The sequence below is a fragment of the Macrotis lagotis genome, chromosome 4, assembly GCF_037893015.1.
Source record: "Macrotis lagotis isolate mMagLag1 chromosome 4, bilby.v1.9.chrom.fasta, whole genome shotgun sequence".
NCBI classification, from domain to species: Eukaryota; Metazoa; Chordata; class Mammalia; order Peramelemorphia; family Peramelidae; genus Macrotis; species Macrotis lagotis.
In genome coordinates this window covers 116,352,523-116,375,956 of record NC_133661.1, presented here as the reverse complement: position 1 = coordinate 116,375,956, position 23,434 = coordinate 116,352,523, and the positions used below count along the sequence as shown (strand labels likewise).

At 35.9% G+C, this 23,434-nt stretch overlaps 1 protein-coding gene across 2 annotated transcripts in view; it reads left to right on the top strand.

Moving 5' to 3' along the window:
* Positions 1–18,733, top strand: part of HOMER2 (homer scaffold protein 2) — a 154,371-nt gene extending 135,638 nt beyond the window's left edge. For both annotated transcript variants that reach the window (XM_074233961.1, XM_074233960.1), the window contains exons 7-9: positions 4,710–4,820; positions 11,312–11,392; positions 13,041–18,733. In XM_074233961.1, the coding sequence (XP_074090062.1) occupies positions 4,710–4,820; positions 11,312–11,392; positions 13,041–13,229 (381 nt within the window). In that variant the 3' untranslated portion in view covers positions 13,230–18,733. The remainder of the gene's footprint in view (positions 1–4,709; positions 4,821–11,311; positions 11,393–13,040) is intronic.
* Positions 18,734–23,434: the final 4,701 nt, after the last annotated feature.

Here is a 23,434-nt window from a genome sequence, read left to right as displayed (position 1 = left end):
AACTCAATTGGGAATGTATCTTATTCCCTCTCTGGGTCAAATCTGTTGAATAGAATTTACTCAGTGTTCACACTCCCTTCTTTCCCTCTAAAATTATAAATCTTTATGCCTCTTCAACTGGTATTATTTATCATTCAAGTACTATTAAACAGGTATCATCAATAACAGTTTGATTATTTGATTGCTTGGTAATTTCATATTATTATCAAAGAATCACAGACTGATTGCTTGATAAGCAGCATTGTCTCAAAATACATCAAATTATAATTATAATCATTTTTTACCTTACTCCTTTTCCAAGTACCTCATGAGCCAAAGAATCATTCAAGGCCAAATCATTTCTTGGACTGTTTGTGCCCCTCCCTCTAAGCCTATTTTCTTTCACACTTTACCCCCCCACCCAGGATACTTAACCTCTTGTTAAGTGAAGTACAGATTAACTCAAACCCTGATAGAACTAGCTACAAGAACCTTAAAGGGATCAAAGTCCTGGAAGGCTCTGGAGATCTCATCTGAGAACTTTACACATGATTGTAAGTTACAGAGACTCTGACTCAGGACCACCCAGTTTATGGTGACCTTATCAAAGTAAGTGCTAAGCTTTGTCACCACAGCAGAATTAGTGAGTCAAACACTTAAATTTAAAGTTAACACCCCTGCTTTTCTTCAGGGATTTTTGTCTCAAACATAGTGAAGTCATCTTGGACCTCTTCAATGGAGAGACAAGATGCAACTATACCCATATCCTTTAAGTCCAAGCTCTTCAGTTATATTCAACCCTTTAATTATCCTAAAAGAAGTAAAGTTCTCAAGAATTATATCTTCCCTTTTAGGGTTGTATATGATTTGATGGTCTTGACCAACATTTGTTTTGTTTTGTTTTTATCCTTCTCCTTTTCATTTACCTTTTAATGCAACTCTTAAGTTATGTGTTTGGTGATTGAAGTGTCTGTTTAGTTGTGGTCTTTGTATCAGGAAATTCTGAAAGTCCCCTATTTTGTTGAACATCCATCTTTTTCCCTGACAATAAATGCTGAGTTTTGCAGGGTAGTAAATAATGGGTTGTAATCCCAGGTCTTTTGCCCTCCAAGATAAGGTATTCCAGATCTTCCGGTCCTTCAATGTTGAGACTGGAAAGTTCTGTGTGACTGTGATTGGGTTTCCTTTGTATTTGAATTGGTTGTTTTAGGGGAGGTTTTGGGTGTTTGGGGTTTTTAGTTTTTGTTTTTTGCTGCTTACAGTATTCTTTCCTTTATTTGAGAGTTCTGAAATTTGGAGTTTTTATCCTGGGATCTCTTTCTGGAGGGGCTCTATGGATTCTTTCAATAGTTATATTGTTTTTTTGTTCTAGCAGATTTGGATAGTTTTCCCTAATAATTTCCTGCATGATGTTTTCCAGGTTCTTTTTTTGATCTAGGTTTTCTAGTAGCCTGATGATTCATAGATTGTCTCTCTTGGTTCTATTTTGCAGGTCATTTGTTTTCCCTAATAGATGCTTTACATTTTCTTCAATTTTTTTCAGTCTTTTTATTTTGTTTTATGGAATCTTGTAGTCTCATACATTCATTGGTTTCTATTTGTTCAATTCTAATTTTTAGGGTTTAATTTTCTTCAATTACCTTCTGTGTTTCCTTTTTAAAGGTGTTGATTCTCTGGTCAATTTTTCATAATTTCCCTACATGACTCTCAATTCTTTCTTCTATTTTTCTTTTTCCTCTCTTCATTGGTTTTTGAACTCTTTTTTAAGCTCTTCTACAAGCTTTAGGATTTGAGTCCAATTCATAGACTGTTTTGAGACTTCCTCTGTGAGTGATTTTTCTCTAATTTCTTCTTCAGATGTGGCATTGTTTACATCTTTGTCTGTAAAGTAGTTTCCTATTGTGAATGCTCTTTTTAGATTTTTTGCTCATCTTTATTGTTTTAGTTCTGCTCCTGGGATATAGGGAGTATAGATACAAGCTTTTTTTTTTGTTTTGCTGGGACTGGGGGTCTGATCCCTGGCTTGTCATTGGCAAGATGATGCCTCTGCAGTTTAGGCCTTGCCTTTGGAGAGGTTTGTTTTCTCCTTTAGGTTCTGACTTAGCAGTAGTTTGTTCCCAACCCAGTCCTGTCTTTAGCCCCAGTATTCCCAGGATTCAGGATTTGTTTGGGGTTGGGGTCCTCCCAGCTGGCTTTCTGTCTAAGTCCTGGGACCTCTGTTGTTGTCAGACTGTCGGGATCTGGATTTCACTGTGGCTAAAAGCCTCCCACTGACCTTCCCACTCTCTTGCCTCCTGGACTTTACTTCCCTTTTTCCCTCAAAGAGATAGACTTTCACTGAAGATCCTCCATGATGTCAAAACTTATTTAAATCTTCTCTTTTTCTTGGTGGGATCTTGGTGTCAGAATAGAGGCTTCATTTATTTTTGGTAGGGAAAAGCTCTGGGGGCAGGTTAGCTTCATACTACCATCTTGGCTCCATGGGTGCTTTTTTCCTTTTTCTGTCTAGGATTTTCTTATTAGAGACACTGGAGTGGTTTGCCATTTTCTTCTCCAGTTTATTTTACTGATAACTATAAGGTAGAGTTAAATAACTTGCATAGGGTCCCACAGTGAGTAAATAACAGAGTCTAGATTTGAACTCAGTCTTTCTGACTCTAGACCCAGCACTCTATCCACTACACACCTAACTGTCCATCAAATATTTTTTGGTAATTTAAAAAATTATTTCTTTGGTTCCCTAAATGTCCAGGCATTAGGTACCAGAAGTTTGACAATTGACTTATACACAACCCTGAAATCAAAGTCTTTGAAAAAATTATATTGATGCTTTTTGTTTTTCACAGGTATTTTTCAATATTTCTCTTATCCTAGGAAAATTCTCCATTATCAGAAAATGGCTAAGTATAAGAAATAGACATGGTGACTGTGTCTGATAGAATATAAAACATTTAGCATGGGGGGAGCCCTACCCCCCTCTACCTTTCTCTCTAATTAGAAGAGAGGTGTGTTTATCATCTATCTTCCCAAACCATTGATCATTGTCTTTAATCTGAATTCAGCTGCATCCTCAGTAGTGTCATGACTGAAACATAGGATATAAACTGTTTAACAATTTTTTTTTTACCTAATTCCACCTTATTTTCCAGAAGAGTTGAACTGATTTATAATTCTACAACTGTGTACTATTAGTGTGCTTATTTGGTATATGGTTTTCTTCTCTTAGACAATAACTACTTTGGATAAACTGACTTGGAGATTGTATTCTGAAGACTTTTATGAAATATATGATACTCATGATTTAATTTAACTTCATACTGTCAGAAGCGAGTCGGTACATGATCATTTTGTATGGCATGTTAGGCAGAGGTCTTCATTTTTGCCATTTCTACAACACTAGCAATAGCCTCACCATAAAAAAAAATTCACTCACCCATGTGAAACAATTTGTTAATGTTAGGCTCACCTTCAGTACTATAATTTTTACAAGATTCATTTATATGAATCCTCTCTAACAGAATGGCAGTTCTTCAATATCTGTTTTAATGAGATGCTGTGGGGGGGAAAATTGTCAGCAAGTCTCCTAGGAAAGAGATTCTTCACACTTTGCTAGGCTGGTCCTCAAAAAGCAGAATTGGTCAAAAAACAGGCATTTCCAGCTTGGTAGGACTAGTCAGTGCTTGTGCTTAACTGGCATAGCCTTAGGCTAAAATATAATACAATATGATATTATATAACAAGACATCATATTGTATAATGTGATGTGATACGATATGGTGTACAGCTAAGATTTATATAGCATGTTAAAGTCTGCAAAGTACTTTACATGTGTTGACCCTTACTACAACCCTGTGAAGTAGATGTTATTGTTATCTTTGTTTTACAGTTGAAGAAACTGAGACTGAAAGATTAAGAGCCTTCCCCAGGGACACCTAGCTAGAAAGCCTCCGAAGTAGGATTCAAGCTCCCAGTCCAATGTCCTAGCCACTCAGCTACCTGGCTGGAGGGGAATGAAACTGATTTATTCAATTATTTATTTTAATATCCCCTTTTTTGTTGATTCTGGAGGAAAAGGGCTAGGCTATATGTCTTCAACTGATTTAGGAAGGAGAACACTTCTTGGAATTTGCCATTTAGAACCTGATTCTTCTTCCTCCTGTAGGGCAATGTTTTTGTTGTGGTCAACAATTTATCTTCATTATTGCCTATTTGAAAATCACTCCTTTGCCTTGAGGTATAAGTCACATGATACTATCAGGGGCTTGGGTTGCAACAAAATAGATTCAGTGTGTGGATAAATAGCTATAAGAATGTTTTGGGATAAAAGCAAGTAAATTCAAGAGGAAAATAGATTCAGTAGGTTGCTGACCCTTACCTTTGCCTGAATCCTTGAAGAAAATCATCATTTACCAGCTTGTCACAGGAACATGAAAATAGAAATACAAATTATCCTGAAACGAAGATTCATTGCTAATTATTCTGCAGCTGAGCCATAATTATACAAGACCTCAGGGCAGAAGGGGGCAGATATAGCCCATAGGGGGTTTCAGATAGATACTACTCAGTTATAAGAGATTGTTGTAAATGGTTTGTTTATTTTTTAAAAGTGGGGGAGGGAAAGAGAGTGGAAGATGAAGGAAGCTGAGTAATAATAGAACCTGGGATCTTTTGTGTTGGTTGCCTCAAGAGTTAATGAGCATTTCTGCTTTCATGTGTTATGTTCATTGAAGATTGAAGAACTGGAAGAACAATGTAATGAGATAAATAAGGAGAAAGAGAGAAATGCACAGCTGAGCCGGAGACTGGAGGCCCTAGAGTCTGAAATTCAAGAAAAGGAAAGGGTAAGTAAGAATAAGCAGGATAGTACAATGTTTTCTGTAATCAGCTCCAGGTGGTCTGTGTCTGCTTTCTATCTTACTCTATAAAGGGTGCTTCAGGTAGATTTAGAGAGAGGGAACATCCCCCAGGTAGCTTCCCTGAATTTCTTCAGTTTTCACCTGATGATAATCTTCTGTATTAAAGGCAACACTACTGAAAATTTTTAAATGCTTTATTAACTTAAAGATGCCAAATAAAAACCATAATTTCACCACTTAATTTAGAATGAGGTCGTTTTCTGTTTTCTAAAGTTAGGTAGGATGGCCTTTGGAGAAAATCTGGCTGTTTTTTAATTTTAATGACTGGAATACTTCCTCTATTCTTATTTCTTAGCATCTTAAAGTATATCTCATCATTGGAACCAAGAGATGAGTCATCAATCCCTACTAATAGACCTATCCCTTCCTTGTTCTTTTCCCCACCATAACTTAAAAAAGTCCTTTTTATTGTTCTTGGACATTTTTCAATGTTCCTTCTAGGCATTAGCCCACTTAACATTATTCTTTCAGATTCATGCCATCCATTTTATCCTTCCTTGGTTACATGCCCTTCCTTTCCTTTCTTTTATATAAAAGCCTTTTGAAAATCTGAGCTCATCAAATAGCATCCTGTATAGCAATACTAAAAAATATAAAACCCATTGATATTTACCCACAGGAGAAGTTCAGCAAAAAATTATTAATTGATTTATAAAACTGAATAAAACTAGGTTCAGGAGAGAGCTTTATAATAAAGCCTACCATATAATAGCATTAAACCTGAGTAACCATAATAGAGAATGCTTTTTGTTTTTTAAGTAGAAAGAAGTCGACATTTTTGAAAAAGTCATATACATGGGAAAATTAATTGAATAGGAAAGCAATACATGTTGCTTTTCTTGCTTTCTGTTGCTACACATTGTCAAGATTGCTTCTGTAGTAAACATTTGTAGATAATAGCACATTCAAAGGCAACAATGAATAAACAGCCAATCTCAGAGCCTGCAAGGTCTATGTTTAAGTCCCTACACTGATGTATGTTGGCTCTAGAATCTTAAGTAATCACTTATTTTCCCATTGCTCTAGGTCAGTGTCTAAGGGTAAGTTACAGGGAAGGTACTAACATATACTGATAGAGGCAGTTTTTCCACCCAGAAATTTTCCATACCAATTAAGTCACAAGTCTGGTCCCTGTTCCCCATTCTATAATTGTTCAGGCCCTTGGTTGGACCAAAGAAAGCAGAATCTTGCTATTAGTTGTTGTTGGGTTTTTTTTTTTGGCAAGGCATTGGGATTAAGTGACCTGCCCAAGGTCACACAGCTAAGTATCTGAAGCTGGATTTGAATTCAGGTCCTCCTGACTTCAGGGCCAGTGCTCTATCCACTGAATCACCTGGCTGCCCTGCTAGTAATTGTTGTTCAGTTATTTCAGTCAAGTCTGACTCTTCATGATTCCATTTGGGGTTTTCCTGGCAAAGATACTGAAGTGGTTTGCCACTTCCTTCTACAGCTTAGAGGAAACTGAGGCAAACAGGGCTCAGTGACTTGCTCAGGGTCACTCAACTAGAAAATGTCTGAAGTCAAATTTGAACTTGGGAAGATTATCTTCCTGACTCTGGACCAGGACCTCTGACCACTGCACCACCTAGCTGTCTGTGTTTAAATATCAGATTCCAAGAGAAACTTGGAAAAGGGTGTCCCTATCCTCATAACTTTTTTTATATGTAGTGTGGATGATCTTTCCCTCATTGGCAACCTAGTTCTTTCAGGGGTTCTTTTAGAAATTACTTCTCATAGATTCAGGGCCAGTCTTATAATTTTAACATAATTTAATTTCAAAGATGACTCCAGTTTTTAAATACTATAAGAATATATGATTTTGTTTAATGTGAACACTACCTCCAAGAATATGGACCAATACAATGGAAAGGAACCAAATCTTGTAATCAGGAGAACTAGGTTCAAATCCAGGCTCTGCCAACTTCTATCTGTGTGATCTCGAGCAAGTTTTGAGCCCTTCTAGGCCTCTATTTCCTCTTCTGGAAGAATTGGAATAGATAACCTCTAAAGTCTCTACCATCCTAAGAGCTGCTATTGGCTGAAAAATTGAGTTTGTTTTATTTCTGACTCAGACATTGGACATAAAACCTTATACTAGCTCTGAATAAAATCTGTATGACCTCATGCTTCATTGGCATACCCTTCCAGAACTCAAGACCCTCTTCACACAAGGGGGCTTTGGATTAGGTCATTTAGTCATATTTTCAGAAAATTCTGAAATTCTATTAGCAGAGTTTTAGTCCTTTAGTTAAAATTAATCCCTATTAAAAATTCAAATCTCCTTGAGAAGGGTCTAGGCTCAGTTATCAAGTGTTATTTCTTGTAATGGTCTAAAAAGCAGAATTCTGCACATGAGTCTGAGGAGAGAGGAAACAAAAACACAGAAAACTGAAAGCAGTAAACACTAAAGACAGCCTTCTATAATTTTTCTTGGTGTTGTCCCTACTATACCAGTGGCAACTGTGAAGGATAGTCTCTAGGACTCAGAAATGAGAGTAATTCTGGTAAAATCTAAAGTATCTTCAGAAGCACCCCCACACATTAAGGTAATGATCTTATTCTGTTGTGAGGGTAAGTCAGAGTTCGACTGTCCCAGTGAATGTGCCCCATTGACTTGTGGGGTTGCCAGTACTTTTATAATTTGGTGGAAGAAGTAAGAAAAGGAGGAAATTTGAGTTAACAACCCTTTGGCTGAACACTTGAGAATTTGTCAATGTGCCTGAGAAGGAACTCTGATAGTGAATGTGTTAAACAAGCTATATTGCAAGAAGATAAATAGAACCAAAGGATTAATGGAAAATGCTGCATCTTAGTAATGTGAAAATTGTAATTTGTTAACTCACCAAGCCAACAGATTTTTGTCAGTGATGTAAAGTTAAATTTCAGACCTCTCCAGAACAACTTTAGAAATTTCTGTCTTCTCATCCATCAATCCCAGAACTTTTTCAAGGTCAAAGAGGCAAGGAAATTAGTGTTATCAAATTCACTGAGTTCCTGGATGTTAGCTATATCCTTTTTCTTTAATATTATATGACCTCAAAGAAGAAAGTGTTTAGAATTTGCCTTTTGGTCTGTTCCATAACCTTAGGGCTTGCCCCCTGGAGTTCTCCCTTTGCTCTTTATTTTAAAAAATTTCTAAGGATAACTTTTATTTTTATATCACCTTCATTTCTAAATTTATCCTTCCCCTCTCTTCTACCCAAAGAATTATCTCATGGAATAAATAAATGAATGAACCAAGCCAAAAAGGAGAAAACAGTTGAACAAAACTTAACAAGATATCCCTGAGACTAACAATATATGTAATTTTCCATATCCATAATCCCTCCCACCTCTGCTAAGAAGGGAAGCAGTTTACTTATTTATTTTTTCAGATCTTTTTCAGGTCCAAATTTGATCATTTTAATCATATAGCATTTCTTTTCTTTCTTTTTTGTATTCTTTCCATTTAGATTGTGAAAATTTTGTGCATTATTTTCATGGATTTATTTTTTTCTGCATCAGTTCACATAAGTCCTCTCTTAATTCTTTCTATTCATCATTTCCATGACATATTAACTTGATTTAATTCATATACCATAATTTGTTTGGTTGATGGACATTTACCTTTATATCTGTTCTTTGCTGCCACAGAGAAAGAACTGCTATGAATTTTTTTGATGTATATGGAATATTTCTTTCTGTTATTGATGTGTAGCTAATAATGAGATATGTGGGTCAAAGAGTATGGACATTTTAGTGACTTCCTTTGCATGAGTACAAATAACTCTCCATAATGGTTGGGCAAATATCATGTTTCACCATCAGTGGATCAGTATGTTCATCTCAGCAATGAGTATTTGCTGATGTGATCCCCCTTGCACTTAAAATAATAATAGATCATATTTATACAATATTTTTCTCATATGAGTCCTATAAACTAAAAGTTCCCTTTCCTTTTCTTGATCTGCTCTGTGGAAAGGATTTGATATCAGTCATCCCTTACCGTAAATTTAAATCTCTATATTTTCCCTTTCTTGGAATATTTTGCATTTTAAGTCTCACCTTTAGTGGTAAAATGAAGCCTATATGTTGTGAAAAAAAAATCAGGGTGGCTAGGTGGCATAGTGGATAAAGCACTGGCCTTGGAGTCAGGAGTACCTGGGTTCAAATCTGGTCTCAGACACTTAATTACCTAGCTGTGTGACCTTGGGCAAGCCACTTAACCCCATTTGCCTTGCAAAAACCTAAAAAACAAAACAAAGCAAAAATCTTGGGGCAGCTGGGTGGTGCAGTGGATAGAGCACCGGCCCTGGAGTCAGAAGGACCTGAGTTCAAATTTGGTCTCAGATAATAATTACCTAGCTGTGTGACCTTGGGCAAGTCACTTAACACCCCCATTGCCTTACCCAAAGGAAAAAAAAATCTAATATTATGGTATCAACTTTTCAAGCAATCACAAGAAGTTTTGAAAATGAAATCAATATTGATTATTTTATTTTTTAGTTTGATTATGGGATTCAACTCCCTTCTTTAAGAAAAGCTAACCCTGATAGCTAATGCAGATAGTTTCCTAATTCTAGGTTACTTATGATTTAGTGTAAGCCAGTATCATAATAAGGACATAGCTTTGTAGGAATAAAACAACCATGGCATTATAAAGCTCTTATTAGAGGCTAAGTTCCCTTTTTTTTGGCAGCTGGAGATAGAGTGGTTGACCAAAGATTTAAGTTCCTCTTTCCAGGATTAGTGGATAAGTGTCCTTTTTTCTTGAGCTAGAGTAATAGAATCTTGGCTGCTGGAAGATGGGGTGAGGGGGGTGACTGCTAATGACAAATCACAAGTTCCCCTTTATAATGAGCTTTCTGGTTACAAAAAGTATCACCTGTAGGGCAAGGACTTGGGTAATTTCACCATTTTTTTAAGTTTTTGCAAGGCAATGGGGGTTAAGTGACTTGCCCAAGGCCACACAGGTAGATAATTATTAAGTGTCTGAGGCTGGATTTGAACTCAGGTCCTCCTGACTCCAGGGCAGGTGCTCTATCCACTGGGACACCTAGCTACCCCTCACAATTTCACTTTGACAGCTTGATATTGTCAACAATGCAGAAAAAGCCTGGGTCAGATGATCTGCCTTGTCCAATTGAATGTACAAGTTTATGTTTAAAACAAGTTTCTGTAATTTTTTTATTCCCCTCTCTTCCATTATAAAAATCAATTTCTGTGAATCACTCCTTGTCTCTGATATCTACAGATGTTAACTTTGAAAATTAAATTATAACTGTTTGGTAACTGTAGCTTCTTTTTATTTCAGATAATTAATTTTAACAGTTTGTATTGTTTTATTTGGGAAAATACTTTCCTTAAAATCAAATGATTTATACCCATTACTGGATAAAGATGTGAGAGATAGAAAGTTTCTAACTCTAACTTTGAAAAATTTCTTCTGATGAGAGTACTACTAGGATTCTTGTTATTTTCATTTAAGAATAGAACTAATGTAAAATTAGCTTAATTTTATATTAGCTGATAGTTAGAAATTGGGGCTACTGAGTGTCATGGTAAATAGCATATTGGGCCAGGAGTCAGGAAGACTCATATTCCTGAGTTTAAATTTGGACTCAGATACTTAGATGTATGATCCTGGGTGGGCCACTTGATCCTGTTTGCTTCAATTTCTTCATCTGTAAAATTAGTTGAAGAAGAAAATGGCAAACTGCTATCTGCCAAGAAAACCCCAAATGGGATCACAAAGTATTCAACACAGCTGAAAATGACTGAAGAAAAAGTGAGGAAATAAATTTGACTTTATAAATTTAGAATTCTGTTGTTCTTTGTGTTGAAAAGACAATTAGTTTCAATTGCATTAGTTTGGCAGGTAGACTCAATTCATGATGTTGGCTATTTATTTCTTTTTAAAAGTAAATTGCATTTATTTAAAATTATTATTTTAAAGATTATTTATTTATTCATCATGTGATATTATAAATTATTCTTTAAGTTTTTAACCTTGTCCAAATCCTTCTTTTCCTCCTTCCTTTCTCATAGAGCTATCCTTATAACAAAGAATAAAAGGAAAATAAGACAATTCAACAAAATGAATCAGAATTTCTAAAAAATCCTAGATTGTGTAAATGTTTCACATTCATAGCTCTTTATCTTATCTAAGAAGCTTCTAAAAAAGTTTAAAGCTAAGAAAAAGGTAATAGAATACAACCTACCCTTAAATAATATGTAAAATATCCTTATTAATATTTTTATAAAAATATACACCCCATCCTTACTTCATGATTTGTTGCTATATTAACATTTTATAGTTACTCTGATTTTGTCAATAAATGTGAAAAGTAGTCATTTTCAAAAATAACTTTTCTTGGGCTATGGTTTTCATGTTTCTTTGTTTCTTTTTTTTTTCCTGTTCCATTTTTTCCCAATAGGAGTTGAAGGATCTCCGAAAACAAGGTGAAATCATACCTCAACTTATGTCGGAGTGTGATTTTGTCACAGAGAAATTAGAGGTACTGGTCAAAAACACATCTAACAGTGGACATTGGGGAAGGCTTTTGTTTTATTAGTAAATTCTAGCTTCACTTCATTTAGCTTCCTAGATGCTGAAGATTAGAATTTTTTAATTCACAGGAAGTGAAGAGTGATTGCATATTTGGTGCAATAAATTCAATGGGATTTATCTGGTGGTTGTGGTTCTTATTGTTGTTTTAGTCCTGTTTTAAGATAGCTTCTCCTTAATTTGAGGGCAGATTCAAGACCCACAATATCAGGTTTATGCAGTCCTAATGCAAATTTCAGTAGCAATATAGAAGGTGACTGTTCCAGATATAGTAGTTTCATTTCAGATTGTGTCAGGAATATTTCTAAGCAACAACCTCCTTTTTTTTTTTTTTGAAGTAAATTCCTCTGCTGCTGGTTAATAAATAGTTTCTGGCCATATTCCAAAAAAAGTCACATTTTACAAATTCATAGGACAAACAAAATAATTTGCAACTGAGAGGGCATAGTTTAAACCCAGGTAAGAAAAGTCACCTAAATAGAATCAATGTGACCAAGAAACCTTCATAGATTCTAAGAGATCCTCCCAAGTAATCTTAATTGACCAAATTTATTTCCAGTTGAGCTAATTACATTTGTAAAATGCTTAGTACATTGTCTGGAACATGGTAGGTACTTTATAAATGCTAACTATCATTATCTTTATTTGCTTTATAATTGTTTCATATAAGTCTATATCTTACATATCTATATGCATATCTACATATCTATATATATATCTATACATATATTTATTCACACACACACATATATATATATATATCTTGTATTTTCCTAATTATCATGATGATTATGATGATGATAATGAGAGTCTATTCAGAAACAAAATGATGATGATGAGAAAACATATTGGAAAACCCTGAACTGGACATTTTGGGTTCCATAATATGTTTTTCTATCTTTTCATGAAGTATTAAAAAAAAATTAAACAAGGGCAACTTAGGAAGTCATGTTCTTTATTCAGGGGTTCAGTTTCCCTCAAAAAAATGGAAGGGATGTCTGCTTTCTTGACCTATCAAGGTTATAGAGTTGATACAAAAACAAAAGCAAAACAAGTCTAATCCTCAAGGAACTTTTTTCACTGAAAGACATAAGGTATAGATATAGCTGTAGATATGTTTGTATGCATATATATATATATAGATATGCAAAGTATAGGCATATATGAAACTTTTAGAAAACAAATAAAGCTAACTTTAAGGAGAAAGGGACACTAAGCAATGGTGATGGTCTTTCTGTTTCATCTTAGAAGTAATGTAAAGTTTATTGAGCCCCAGGGCAGGGGTAGGGGAAGGAGTGGTGACTTGGTCAAACCTAGATTTAAGTAACATCATTTTGGCAACATAGTGGAGGGTGGGCTGCAGAGGGAAAAGACTCAAGGTCAGGAGACTAATTAAGAAACTATTACAATAGTCCAAGTGAGAAGATGAACATCTAAAGTAGTGGTGATTGTAGGAATGGAGAAACTGGATTCCATGATTTCCTTCCCTAGTCCTCACACCTATAAATAATTGAGTCTGAAGTGTTGTTGGATGTCTTTGTCATTGGTGGAATCCATGACTTCTAATCTTCTTGACTCTTCTTTTGCTTTCATTCCAGGCTTCTGAGAGAGAAAATCAAAACCTCGAAGATAAAGTGAGGTCTTTAAGGACAGACATCGAGGAGAGTAAACATAGACAGCGCCACCTCAAACTGGAACTCAAGAACTTTTTGGAGGTCCTTGATGGGAAGATCGATGACTTGCATGATTTTCGGCGAGGACTTTCTAAACTGGGAACGGAAAATTAGGGTGCAAATTATGCTTCTAGGCTCCAGGATGTTTGTTAACCCTAAATGTGTGTGTATTACAAAATAGAAACAGGAAGTACACTTTCATTTTTTTTGTAAATAGAGCCTCAAAGTTTGTTGTGTGACTTCTGTCCAGAATAGAAAACTCTTGCTTTGCTGGGCTTGTAGATAGGTGGAGGATCCTGCCTCAAGAATCAAGAACTAGATTTACAATAAATGTATATTCAGTTAGTCAGTACGGGGACATCTATATTTCTTAAGGACTGTTGCAACAATAGAAACATAAAGTACTTTCTAATCCAGTGACTGATATTCTAAGCAACCTGCAATTTCATTCTTTTTTGTTAAGTGAAACTGGAATTAGTTGGGATTCCTGATCTCATTTATCAGAAATGTAATAGGGGTGTTTTCTTCTCTGGTGCATTTTGGATTAGATGACTCTGAGGTCCCTTTTCAAGTCTGATTACTGACAGGTGTACATTTGCTTTGGAATAAGCCATCGAAGATTCATTGTGTATGAGTGCACTGAATCCATCATAGTAGACATTGTTTTTATTTTTAAATGAATTAATACAGAAAGGGGATCACATTTTTTTTTTAGGTTTTTGCAAGGCAAATGGGGTTAAGTGGCTTGCCCAAGGCCACACAGCTAGGTAATTATTAAATGTCTGAGACCGGATTTGAACCCAGGTACTCCTGACTCCAGGGCCGATGCTTTATCCACTGCACCACCTAGCAGCCCCTCAGGGGATCACATTTCTAAGAAACATAAGTATGTCTTTCAAATAAGTTCACCATTTGCATCATGTGATCTGCAGAACTGCAAACCAATTTTCCTTTTAATTCTTTTTAACTTATAAGTGGCCAACCATAATAGTCAGCAGTAGACCATGAAGGCTGAGCCTATGTGAAGAGTGGCATTATAATCAAATAAAACTTACAACAAATTTCATCTAGCATATATTTAATTTAAATGTATATTATATATAATATATAATTGCATACATTCAGTTGGATAGGGTGTGTTTATACACATATATGTAAATACATACACATACCTACACATACCCACACACACAAATACACACCATCCACCTGAATGATAATAGGTGATAAATAGTACACACTTCATTTAAATAATTAATATTACTTTTTCCACAGCCAAACTAAACTTTTTCTGAGTTCAGGTGAGAAAAGTGGGAGGGAACTAGGTAAATCTGAAACTTGTGGATCCTAGGAATTCCAAGTGACTACATGCACCTCCCTTCTCCAGTGGGGGTCAGCTACAGCACAGGTGTTCTGGAAAGCATAGGACACCAGGTGCCCTAGGTCTAAGAGCTAGGAGTCCTTGGGTGCTTTCACTTCAATCGGAGTAGTAACCACTACCCTATTGTGAGAATTTTTGCCTTTTGTTTTTTAGGGTTAAGGTTCACACAGGGAAACCTCCCATTCTAGGTTAGAAGCAGTTGGAGAAGGGGAGGTGGAAGAAGGAAACAGCATGGCAGGAACTTCTTCCTTTTAGTTAGCATCTTCCCTTTCCTATTAGGGCTACCTCTAAAAATCTCTGGGTTACTGATGCAGAGAAACTCAGGGCATCTTCCTCTTCTTATCTCTCTGTTCTCTCAACTGAGGGGAAGGGCTTTAGGGGGAACATAAATACTATGCCCACCAACCCCAAATACACACACCCACACTTACTGTCATCCTTCTCCCATATGATTTTAAGTTCCCTCATGAAAGAAGGTTTTCTTGTCTACAAAATATCTTCCTCACAATGCCAGAAATTCCACCAAATAGACATTTATTTGAATTAACCAGCAGATATAGGATGGAGGTAGGATTTAAAAAGGAGCTATTCCATTATCCTGTTACCTACTTGAAGTAGAGACTCAATGCCCTACAACTTAGATAGGAGAGGTAGCTGCAATGAGGTCTTGGAGGAAACATGCAGAAAACTTAGAACTTTCTCAGGTTTTCCCAGCCTCGTGCTATGTTTTAGAGGAGTGGTGACTGTGGCTGCCTTTGCCCCTGTACCATTTTCATTACTCAAGAGTTGCTATGCTTTGTTTGGCTAGAACCCTACTTAAAAGAAGGCTGTCAAAGAGATTATTGTGCCCAGATGGTAATCACTCCTTAAGGAAGCTTAGTCACTTTCCCTAAAGACCAGAGGTGGTAGGGAGAGAACTCTGCATTTAGAATTTAAGAAGGAGGCTGGCAGAAGTCTCCGTCACCAGTCACCATCAGTGAAGGCCTTCCTAGAGAACACAGTGAAAGTTATTCAGATCTCAGAGTCAATAGAGCAGTTTCTTCAGGTTTCCAGAATAGAAATAGCTTATAAATTAATTTGAAATACAGAGTACAATGAAGAAAATAAATGATCAATGTGAAACAACACAAAGAAAGCTGTTTAATGAACACTGTTTGAGAACAAGGTATTATGGGAATAAGCCTTGAGAACATCTTTTGTAGTTAAAAAGTGAGTTTAGTGCAGAGGAAGAAAAAAGCCTTCATAAAAGCACCTATTGATCATTCAATTCTTTTTTTCTTAAGAATTACCTCAATGTTTTTCTTGCTTTAAGAAACAAAAATCTGCGAGGAAAAAAAAATCACATGAAGTCCTATAGAAACTGAATGAGTAGTTACCAGTATCTGATAGACCATGGTAAGTTGGAATGAGTATGATAGGGTAAAGATTATAAAAATGACCCTTTAAATATATTCTGGTCTTGATTTATGAAATAGTGATGTAGCATGCACTGGTTTTGATAATATGCTTTTTCTCAGAGTAGACTTAAAGCTCTCATAAGTATGAATTAAATCAAAGAACAAAGTTTTTTGGACTAAAAAGCTTTGCCTTAGATTTCTTTTTAAGTGACATACAGTAAGGAAAAAAATTTTCCTGAATGTCTTCTAAATAATACCAACAAGAAACAAATAAGATTTTTTTAGACTCCATTGTCAACCTTGGCTCATCCTTTCTTCTCTATCTGCAAAACATGGTGCTGTGTCTAAAATGAATAAAATAGTGTGAATTCATGAGGCTTCTCAGAATGAAAGATAAGTTACCTTCAGTGGTCAAGGTGGTCACAAGGAAGAATTGCTGAGACTGTATGCATAAAAATAAAGTGGATAGGTATGAAACAGTGTGATCTAACTTCCCTGGGTTTGGACAAACAATTGTAATAATAGTCCTTTATGTTTATGTGGTGTTTTATGGTCTACAAAACCCCTTCACATCTTTAATCTCATTTGATCTTTGCAATGACCCCTTGATGAGGCAGACAGAGCATGATTCTTCTCATTTAACAGAGAAGGAAATTGATGCTGAAGATTTATGCTCTCCCTTAGTGATAGAGCCAGGTTAGAAGAGCAGCCTTCTCTTATTCCAGTCCTATTTTCTATGACAGTATCTTGCCTTTCTGTTAAAAACCCATGGCTCAGAGTTTATTTTTTTTCATAATGATATAAGCTATCAAAAACTATTGTTTTGAGCCTAAAACTATTGCTTTCACTACTTTCCCCATCAAGAAAGAATAGGTAACCATCTCATTCTCTTTACTCTAATGACAATATATTTAGTTTTTGCCTCCCCTTTTCAACTTGGGCAAAGTCTGAAAGGGAATTTGATCCCTTAAACAGGTGTTAGTAGCAAAAAAATTTATTTAAAATGTAATTATTATAGGGTTCTTTCTCAAAAACTTCCTAATTCTTTCCTCATGTGGATTTTAGTCAGGGTCTTACAATTTTTCAAGCCATTCTAGTATCACCTTAAAAAGAAGAACTGTCTGTACTTAAAGTAAATGTAATGGTTACTTCATAATACATCAATAAATCCTTATGAAAGGCAATTGGGCTCCCCTCTCATAAGCCATTAGGGTGACTTTCATTATGATTTCCAATCTGTAAAGAAGAAGGCCTTTGGGGAACTCTTGGTTAACAGGCAATAACCAGGCATTTGAGGAGGAAGACATAAAAATTGTGCACCTCCTCTCCCACAAAATGTGGCATCATCTAGTTTCAAAGACCATCATTGCACCTTCCTTTGTTTACTTTGCATCTTTGGTCACCACTGGGTAGGTGCTTATAGCTGAACCTGTAAGTGGTTATGAGAATGATTTAAAAACAGGCATATCCTGAAAATAGAAAGCCAATAGGAAATTAAGGATTTAGCTCATGATTTTCTATTTCTCTTTCACTAAAGCAGCAAAAGGGATGCTGTTAGATTTGAAAGTACTTTCCTATACAACTAGCTGTTGCTGGTTGTTTACTTTTGTGACTTGGCTGAACTTGTTTGCACTAAATTTGAAAGCACAGACGGTTTAAATGGAGAATATTCATCAAGGTGCTTGTTTATTTTTGAGTTACACACATGATTACTGAGCCCTTTTTTCTTGATCAAGTGGTTACCCAAAGAAAATTTATTTATACTCTTTGTCTACTGTTATGTATATGTGTATTAGATGTGTGTGTGTTTTACATGCGTCCCTTAAATACCTCTCATGGTGGTGTCTATGACATGAGCACCTAAGAAGATGTTTTTGATTTTCAGTTTAAATATTGGTCAGCAATAATTTTTAGCCATAGACCAGCTATGAGAATGGCTATTCAAAAAGAATTTTGAGCTTAAATCCTGGGGATGAGAGTACTGAATAACTTAGGGAAGAAGGGGGGTTGGGAAGGGTTGTTAGGGTGGGAGCAAGGTATTCTTTATTTTTAAAAAGAGAAATTTTCTTTTTTTTCCCCCTAGTGGATGAGAGAGAGCTGGTCTCAGTCAGAGGGATCTGGGTTCAAGTGTTACCTAGGCAACCTATGACTTGCATTGGTTGAAGAAATTCCTCACCCTGTGCTAATAAAATCAAAGGTCCTGTCCCTAATAGGATAATACTGCATAATGTACTCTGCAAATTATTGATAAGATGAAGAATTTTATCAGTTGTGTGTGGGCTTCTCTCCTCGCCCCACACCCAGTTTAGTTGTAATTCTACAGAATTAACTCTTTTTAAACTTTCATCGAAAATAATTGATTTCTTGTGATCAACCACAGGGTTTTTTTTTAATCTGTCAGGAGACTTTGGTTCCAAACCTGCTTTTTTACTATTATGAAAAAAACTCATCAAATAATTGAGAACATTTTTTGACATATAATGATGGGGTAACAATGGTCACACCTCAATTGTCATTTGTGCCCTCTTTTAATATAATATATGAAGAAACATGCTGAAGTATTCGGTTGGGTTGTTGTTGAGAAGTCTTTCTATGTTGTCACTGTGTGCCATTAACCAATAGACATTTCTCAAATCAAACACAAGAATTTAACAGTAAATGCTGATGGGTCAATTGGTCTACTGGTAGCAGTAAAGACTGTTTTTTATATATATGTATGTAATTTAAGAACAAAAAAAGAATACTTTTCCTTTAAGAACTTCTATACCTTTGTGATTTTTATCTGATTTTCTTGTATCATATAGAGTTGTTTTATGTAAAAATATATAGTTTAAGTAAAATGTTTGTGTCTTTTTTTTTCTATAAGTAAGGTATATCTCAGATCTGCATAGATTTTGAGTCTCATCTTTGGATCCCCTATACAAGTGACCCATCCCAAGAATTGGTTGATCCTATTGCCTAGGTATAAGGAGGACTGCTGTGGTTTTAAAAGCAGGTTCTCCACCTTGGATGAAGCTCTGTCAGACTAACACAGTCTCTCAACTATCAGTTCTTCCAAAGCATAAGGTAGGTCACTTTGCCTGTATTTTCCTATTTCCCCTCCTTTCTGGCATAATTAGAAGGGGAGATTCTTTTCTTCCCCAGGGGTTGTCCTTGTCAATCACTTAGTAACACAAAGTTGTCCCTTGAAACTTAAAAGGCTTTGATGATCCTTTACCTCTTCCTGAGAATTGGGTGCCCTCTCTTCAGGGAAGCTAGGTGGTCCAGTGGATAGAACACTGGATTCATCTCCCTGAGTTTAAAATCTAGCCTCAGATACTCATTAGCTGGGTGAACCTGGGCAGGTCACTTAACTTGTTTGCCTCAGTTCCTCAGATATAAAATTAGCTGGGGAAGGAATGGCAAACCATTCAAGAATCTTTACAAAAAAAAAATCCCAAAATGGGGTCACAAAGGATGGTGTGTGACTGAATAACAACATCAAAGCCCTCTCTTCAAAGAATGATTCAACCAAATTTTTCCGAGGTCTCAGACATAAACTTAATGGTTTTATGTTAGTATTCCTAAGATTTGGGGTGGAGTTTTTAGTTTATTAAAAATCAGTTTAAAGAAGAAAGGATTGAAGGAAACAAGCTTTTGTTAAATCCTTACTTTGATCTTGGTATTGTCCTTAAGGGGAGAGAAACAAAATCAAAAGTAAAGACAAGACAGTCTTAGCCCTCCAGGAGCTTCTAGGTTAATGAGACAAATGGAGGCGGAAAGAAAAAAGGTATCAAGTCAGCTAGAAACAAGACCTGGAGAAGAATGAAGGTTAATCTGGCCCCTCCCCAAAATGGGTCTTCTTGGATGGCATTCTAAGAAAGATTTGGTTTTCACTAATCTAATGAACCTAACCCCTCCCCTTCACCATTTTTTGTTACTGACTGAAAATAGCTTACCTCTAAGTTGAGGATGTTTGAATAATAAAGTGTCACTTATGGAACTGTGAGGTGCAAGTGTCCATCACCTCCTGATGGTGTATAAATAAACTGCCATGTACCTACCTATCCAAAAAATGTGCTGGCTTAATCTTTCCGTGGCTAGCAAGAACTCTGAAAATTCTTGCAATGAAAGGATCAAATGAGATCATATTTAAAATGATTTTCAAACTACAAAGTACTTTTTATAAACATTAGTTGTTATAAATTTTCCATTGTTTGCAGGATCTTGAGACTAGAAAACTATCTGAGGAGAGGAGCCAGTGGCATAATAAAAAAATGCTCCAGATTCAGATCCTACTTTGTCATTTAGACCTCTGTGACTTCAGGAAAGTCACTATTCAAAACACTTCCCCCTCTGGGAGGAGCTTGAGCTAGATGACTTCTAAAGTCCTTTTCATTTTTAAATCTATGATTCTATTGGGGGGGGGGATAGAGTTGTCTCTTCCTTTACTCTTTTGACTTGGGCCAACCCAACTGAGAAAACTCATATAATTATTTAAAAACCATTCTATCTCTAAGGAACATTCATCTAAAACCATCAGTAAGCATTATCTGTAATAGGGAGAAGGTTGAAACCTTCCCAATACAATCAAGATCCCTATTATCACCTCTGTTATTCAATATTGTCCAGAAATGTTAGCTTTATCAATAAAAGAAAAAGAAATTAGAATAGGCAATGAAAAAATATTAACTTATTCTTTGCAGATATGATGTTATACTTAGAAAATTCTAGAGAATCAATCAAAAAGTTACATGAAATCACTAACAATTATAGCAAAATTTTAGGATACAAAATAAACCTTCATAAATCATCAACATTTCTATAGGTTACCAACAAAGTCCAGCAGCAAGGGATTAAAAAGAAAATTAAATTTAAAATTACTGTAGACAGTATAAAATGTCTACCTGCCAAGATCTAAACAATTGGGAAAATATTAATTGCTCATGAGTAGGCAAAGTCAATCTAATAAAAACAAACATTCTACCTAAATTAATCTTACCTATTCAATGCCATACCAAACTATCAAAGAATTATTTTATAGAGCTAGAAAAAAATAATAAATTCATCTGTTCCAAAAGAACAAAAAGTCAAGGCTATAAAGGGAATAAAAAAATGTGAAGGAAGGCAGTCTAGTCACCCCATATTTCAAACTATTATAAAATGTTAATTACCAAAATAATCTCTAAAAAATAGAGTGACAGATCAGTGGAACAGATTAGCTATAAATTACATTATAGTAAATTTACCATAGTAATCTAATATATGATAAACTCAAAAAATCCAAGCTTTTAGAACAAAACTCATTAGAGCGGCTAGGTGGAGCAGTGGATAGAGCACGGGCCCTGGAGTCAGGAGTACCTGGGTTCAAATCCGGTCTCAGACACTTAATAATTACCTAGCTGTGTGGCCTTGGGCAAGCCACTTAACCCCATTTGCCTTGCAAAAACCTAAAAAAAACCCTCAGTAGCTGATTTAAAAAGTGCCAGGAAAACTAGAAAACAATATGGCAAAAACTAGATATGGACCAACATCTAATTGCCATGTCCCAAGACAAAGTCAAAATGGCAGAGCAAATGCAGGGACTCGCCCAGGCTCTTCCTTAGATCCCTCCAAATCTCTTTAAATAATAACTAAACAAATTCGAGAGTGGTAGAACTCACAAAAAGAGAAAGAATGAAACAATTTTCCAGCCCAGAAAAACTTAGAGGGTGGACAGAAAAGGTTTGTTGTACCAGGGTAGGAGAGGAATGGCATCCAGGGTAGGCTGCTCCAGTAAAGACCTGCCCCCAGCAACCCAAGAACTGTTTGCAGGGTCACTGAATCCGTGGAGGCAGTGGTGGTTTCCAGACCTCTCAGCCAAATACAACTTAGAAGCTTGGCATGAAAGGTATGTTGCACCTGGGTGAGAGTGGAGCCACGACAGTGGAGACCAGGGTCCAACAAACCAGGAACAGAACTTGGAAATCACTGAAGCAGCAGCAGCAGAAGCTGCTGCTGCTTCCAGAGGTTTCAGCCCACAGAAGTAACTGGGTAGAAGAACTGGTCAGAAGGTGATTACGGAAGTCTCTTTGCTAACACTAAGGCAGGACTCTGTTGCTTTGCCCATCCTTGGATTCGGGTCACAAAACTAGGTGGGAGTCCCAGGGAGAAAAGGATCAGTTGCACCCCAGAACTTGCTGCCATAGGGGAGCAGGGACCCTCCCCACCATTCCAGGGTAGAAAAGAGTGTTTATATTCACTCACAGACAAGAGCACAGACTGGAAAGTAGTAAATACCTCATCTTATATCCTACCACTGAACTGAAAACTTGCAGGTCTTCAGAAATATCTCTGAAAACAGCCACACAAAGCCCCAGAAGCTTGGGACAGTGTACCCTCCATTCTGGAAGCAAGTTCTGCTTTAACAAAGAATTAGAATCAAGTCAGAGGCTGGGAAACAGCCACAGAAAAATATTTTGACCATAGAAAGTTACTATGATGACAAAGAAGATCAAAACACACACTCATAACATTTAAGTCAGAACTCCTACATCCAAATTGGTCTCAGGTCAGGGAAGAGTTTAAAAGGGATTTTGAAAATCAAGTAAGAGAAGTAGAGGAAAAATTAGGAAGAGAAATGAGAGTGATGCAAGAAAATCATGAAAAATGAGTCAACAGCTTGGTAAAGGAGACCCCCAAAATACTGAAGAAAAAACACCTTAAAAGTCAAAGGAGAACAATAATAAAAGAGGTACAAAAAGTCAATGAGAAGAATGCCTTAAAAAGCAGAATTAATCAAATGAAAAAAGAGACACAAAATTTCACTGAAGGAAAAGAAACTTAACTAGAATTGGTTGGATAGAAAAGGAAGTACAAAAGCTCTCTGAAGAAAATAATGCCTTAAAAATTAGAACTAAGCAAATTGAAGCCAAAGACTTTATAAGAAATCAAGAAACAATAAAACAAAATCAAAAGAATGAAGAAATAGAAGACAATGTGGAATATCCCACTGGAAAAACAGGAAAGATGATTTAAAAATTATTAGACTATATGAAAGTATGATCTTAAAAAAGCCTAGACATCACCTTTCTATTTTAATATAAATATTTTATTTGTTTTCCAATTATATACAATTGTAGTTTCTACCTTTCATTTTTGGTAATGTTTTGAATTTTATAATTTTTTCCTCCAACCTCCCTTCCCTCCCCCAACCCCCAGAAGGCAGTTTGGTAATCTTTACCTTGTTTTCATGTTATACATCGATCAAAATGTGTTGAAAGAAAAATCATATCCTCTAGGAAAAGATAAAACAAGAGATAACAAAATTACAAAGTACATAAGACAACTTTTTTTTAATTGAAGGTAATAATCTTTGGTTTTTGTTTAAACTCCACAGTTCCTTCTCTGGATATAGATGGTATTCTCCATCACAGATACTCCAAAATTGTCCCTGCTTGTTGTTGCACTGATGAAATGAGCAAATCAATCATGATTGATGGTCAACCTTGTGTTACTCTTAAGGTGTACAGTATTCTGGATCTGCTCATCTCATTCAGCATCAGTTCATGCAAGTCTTTCCA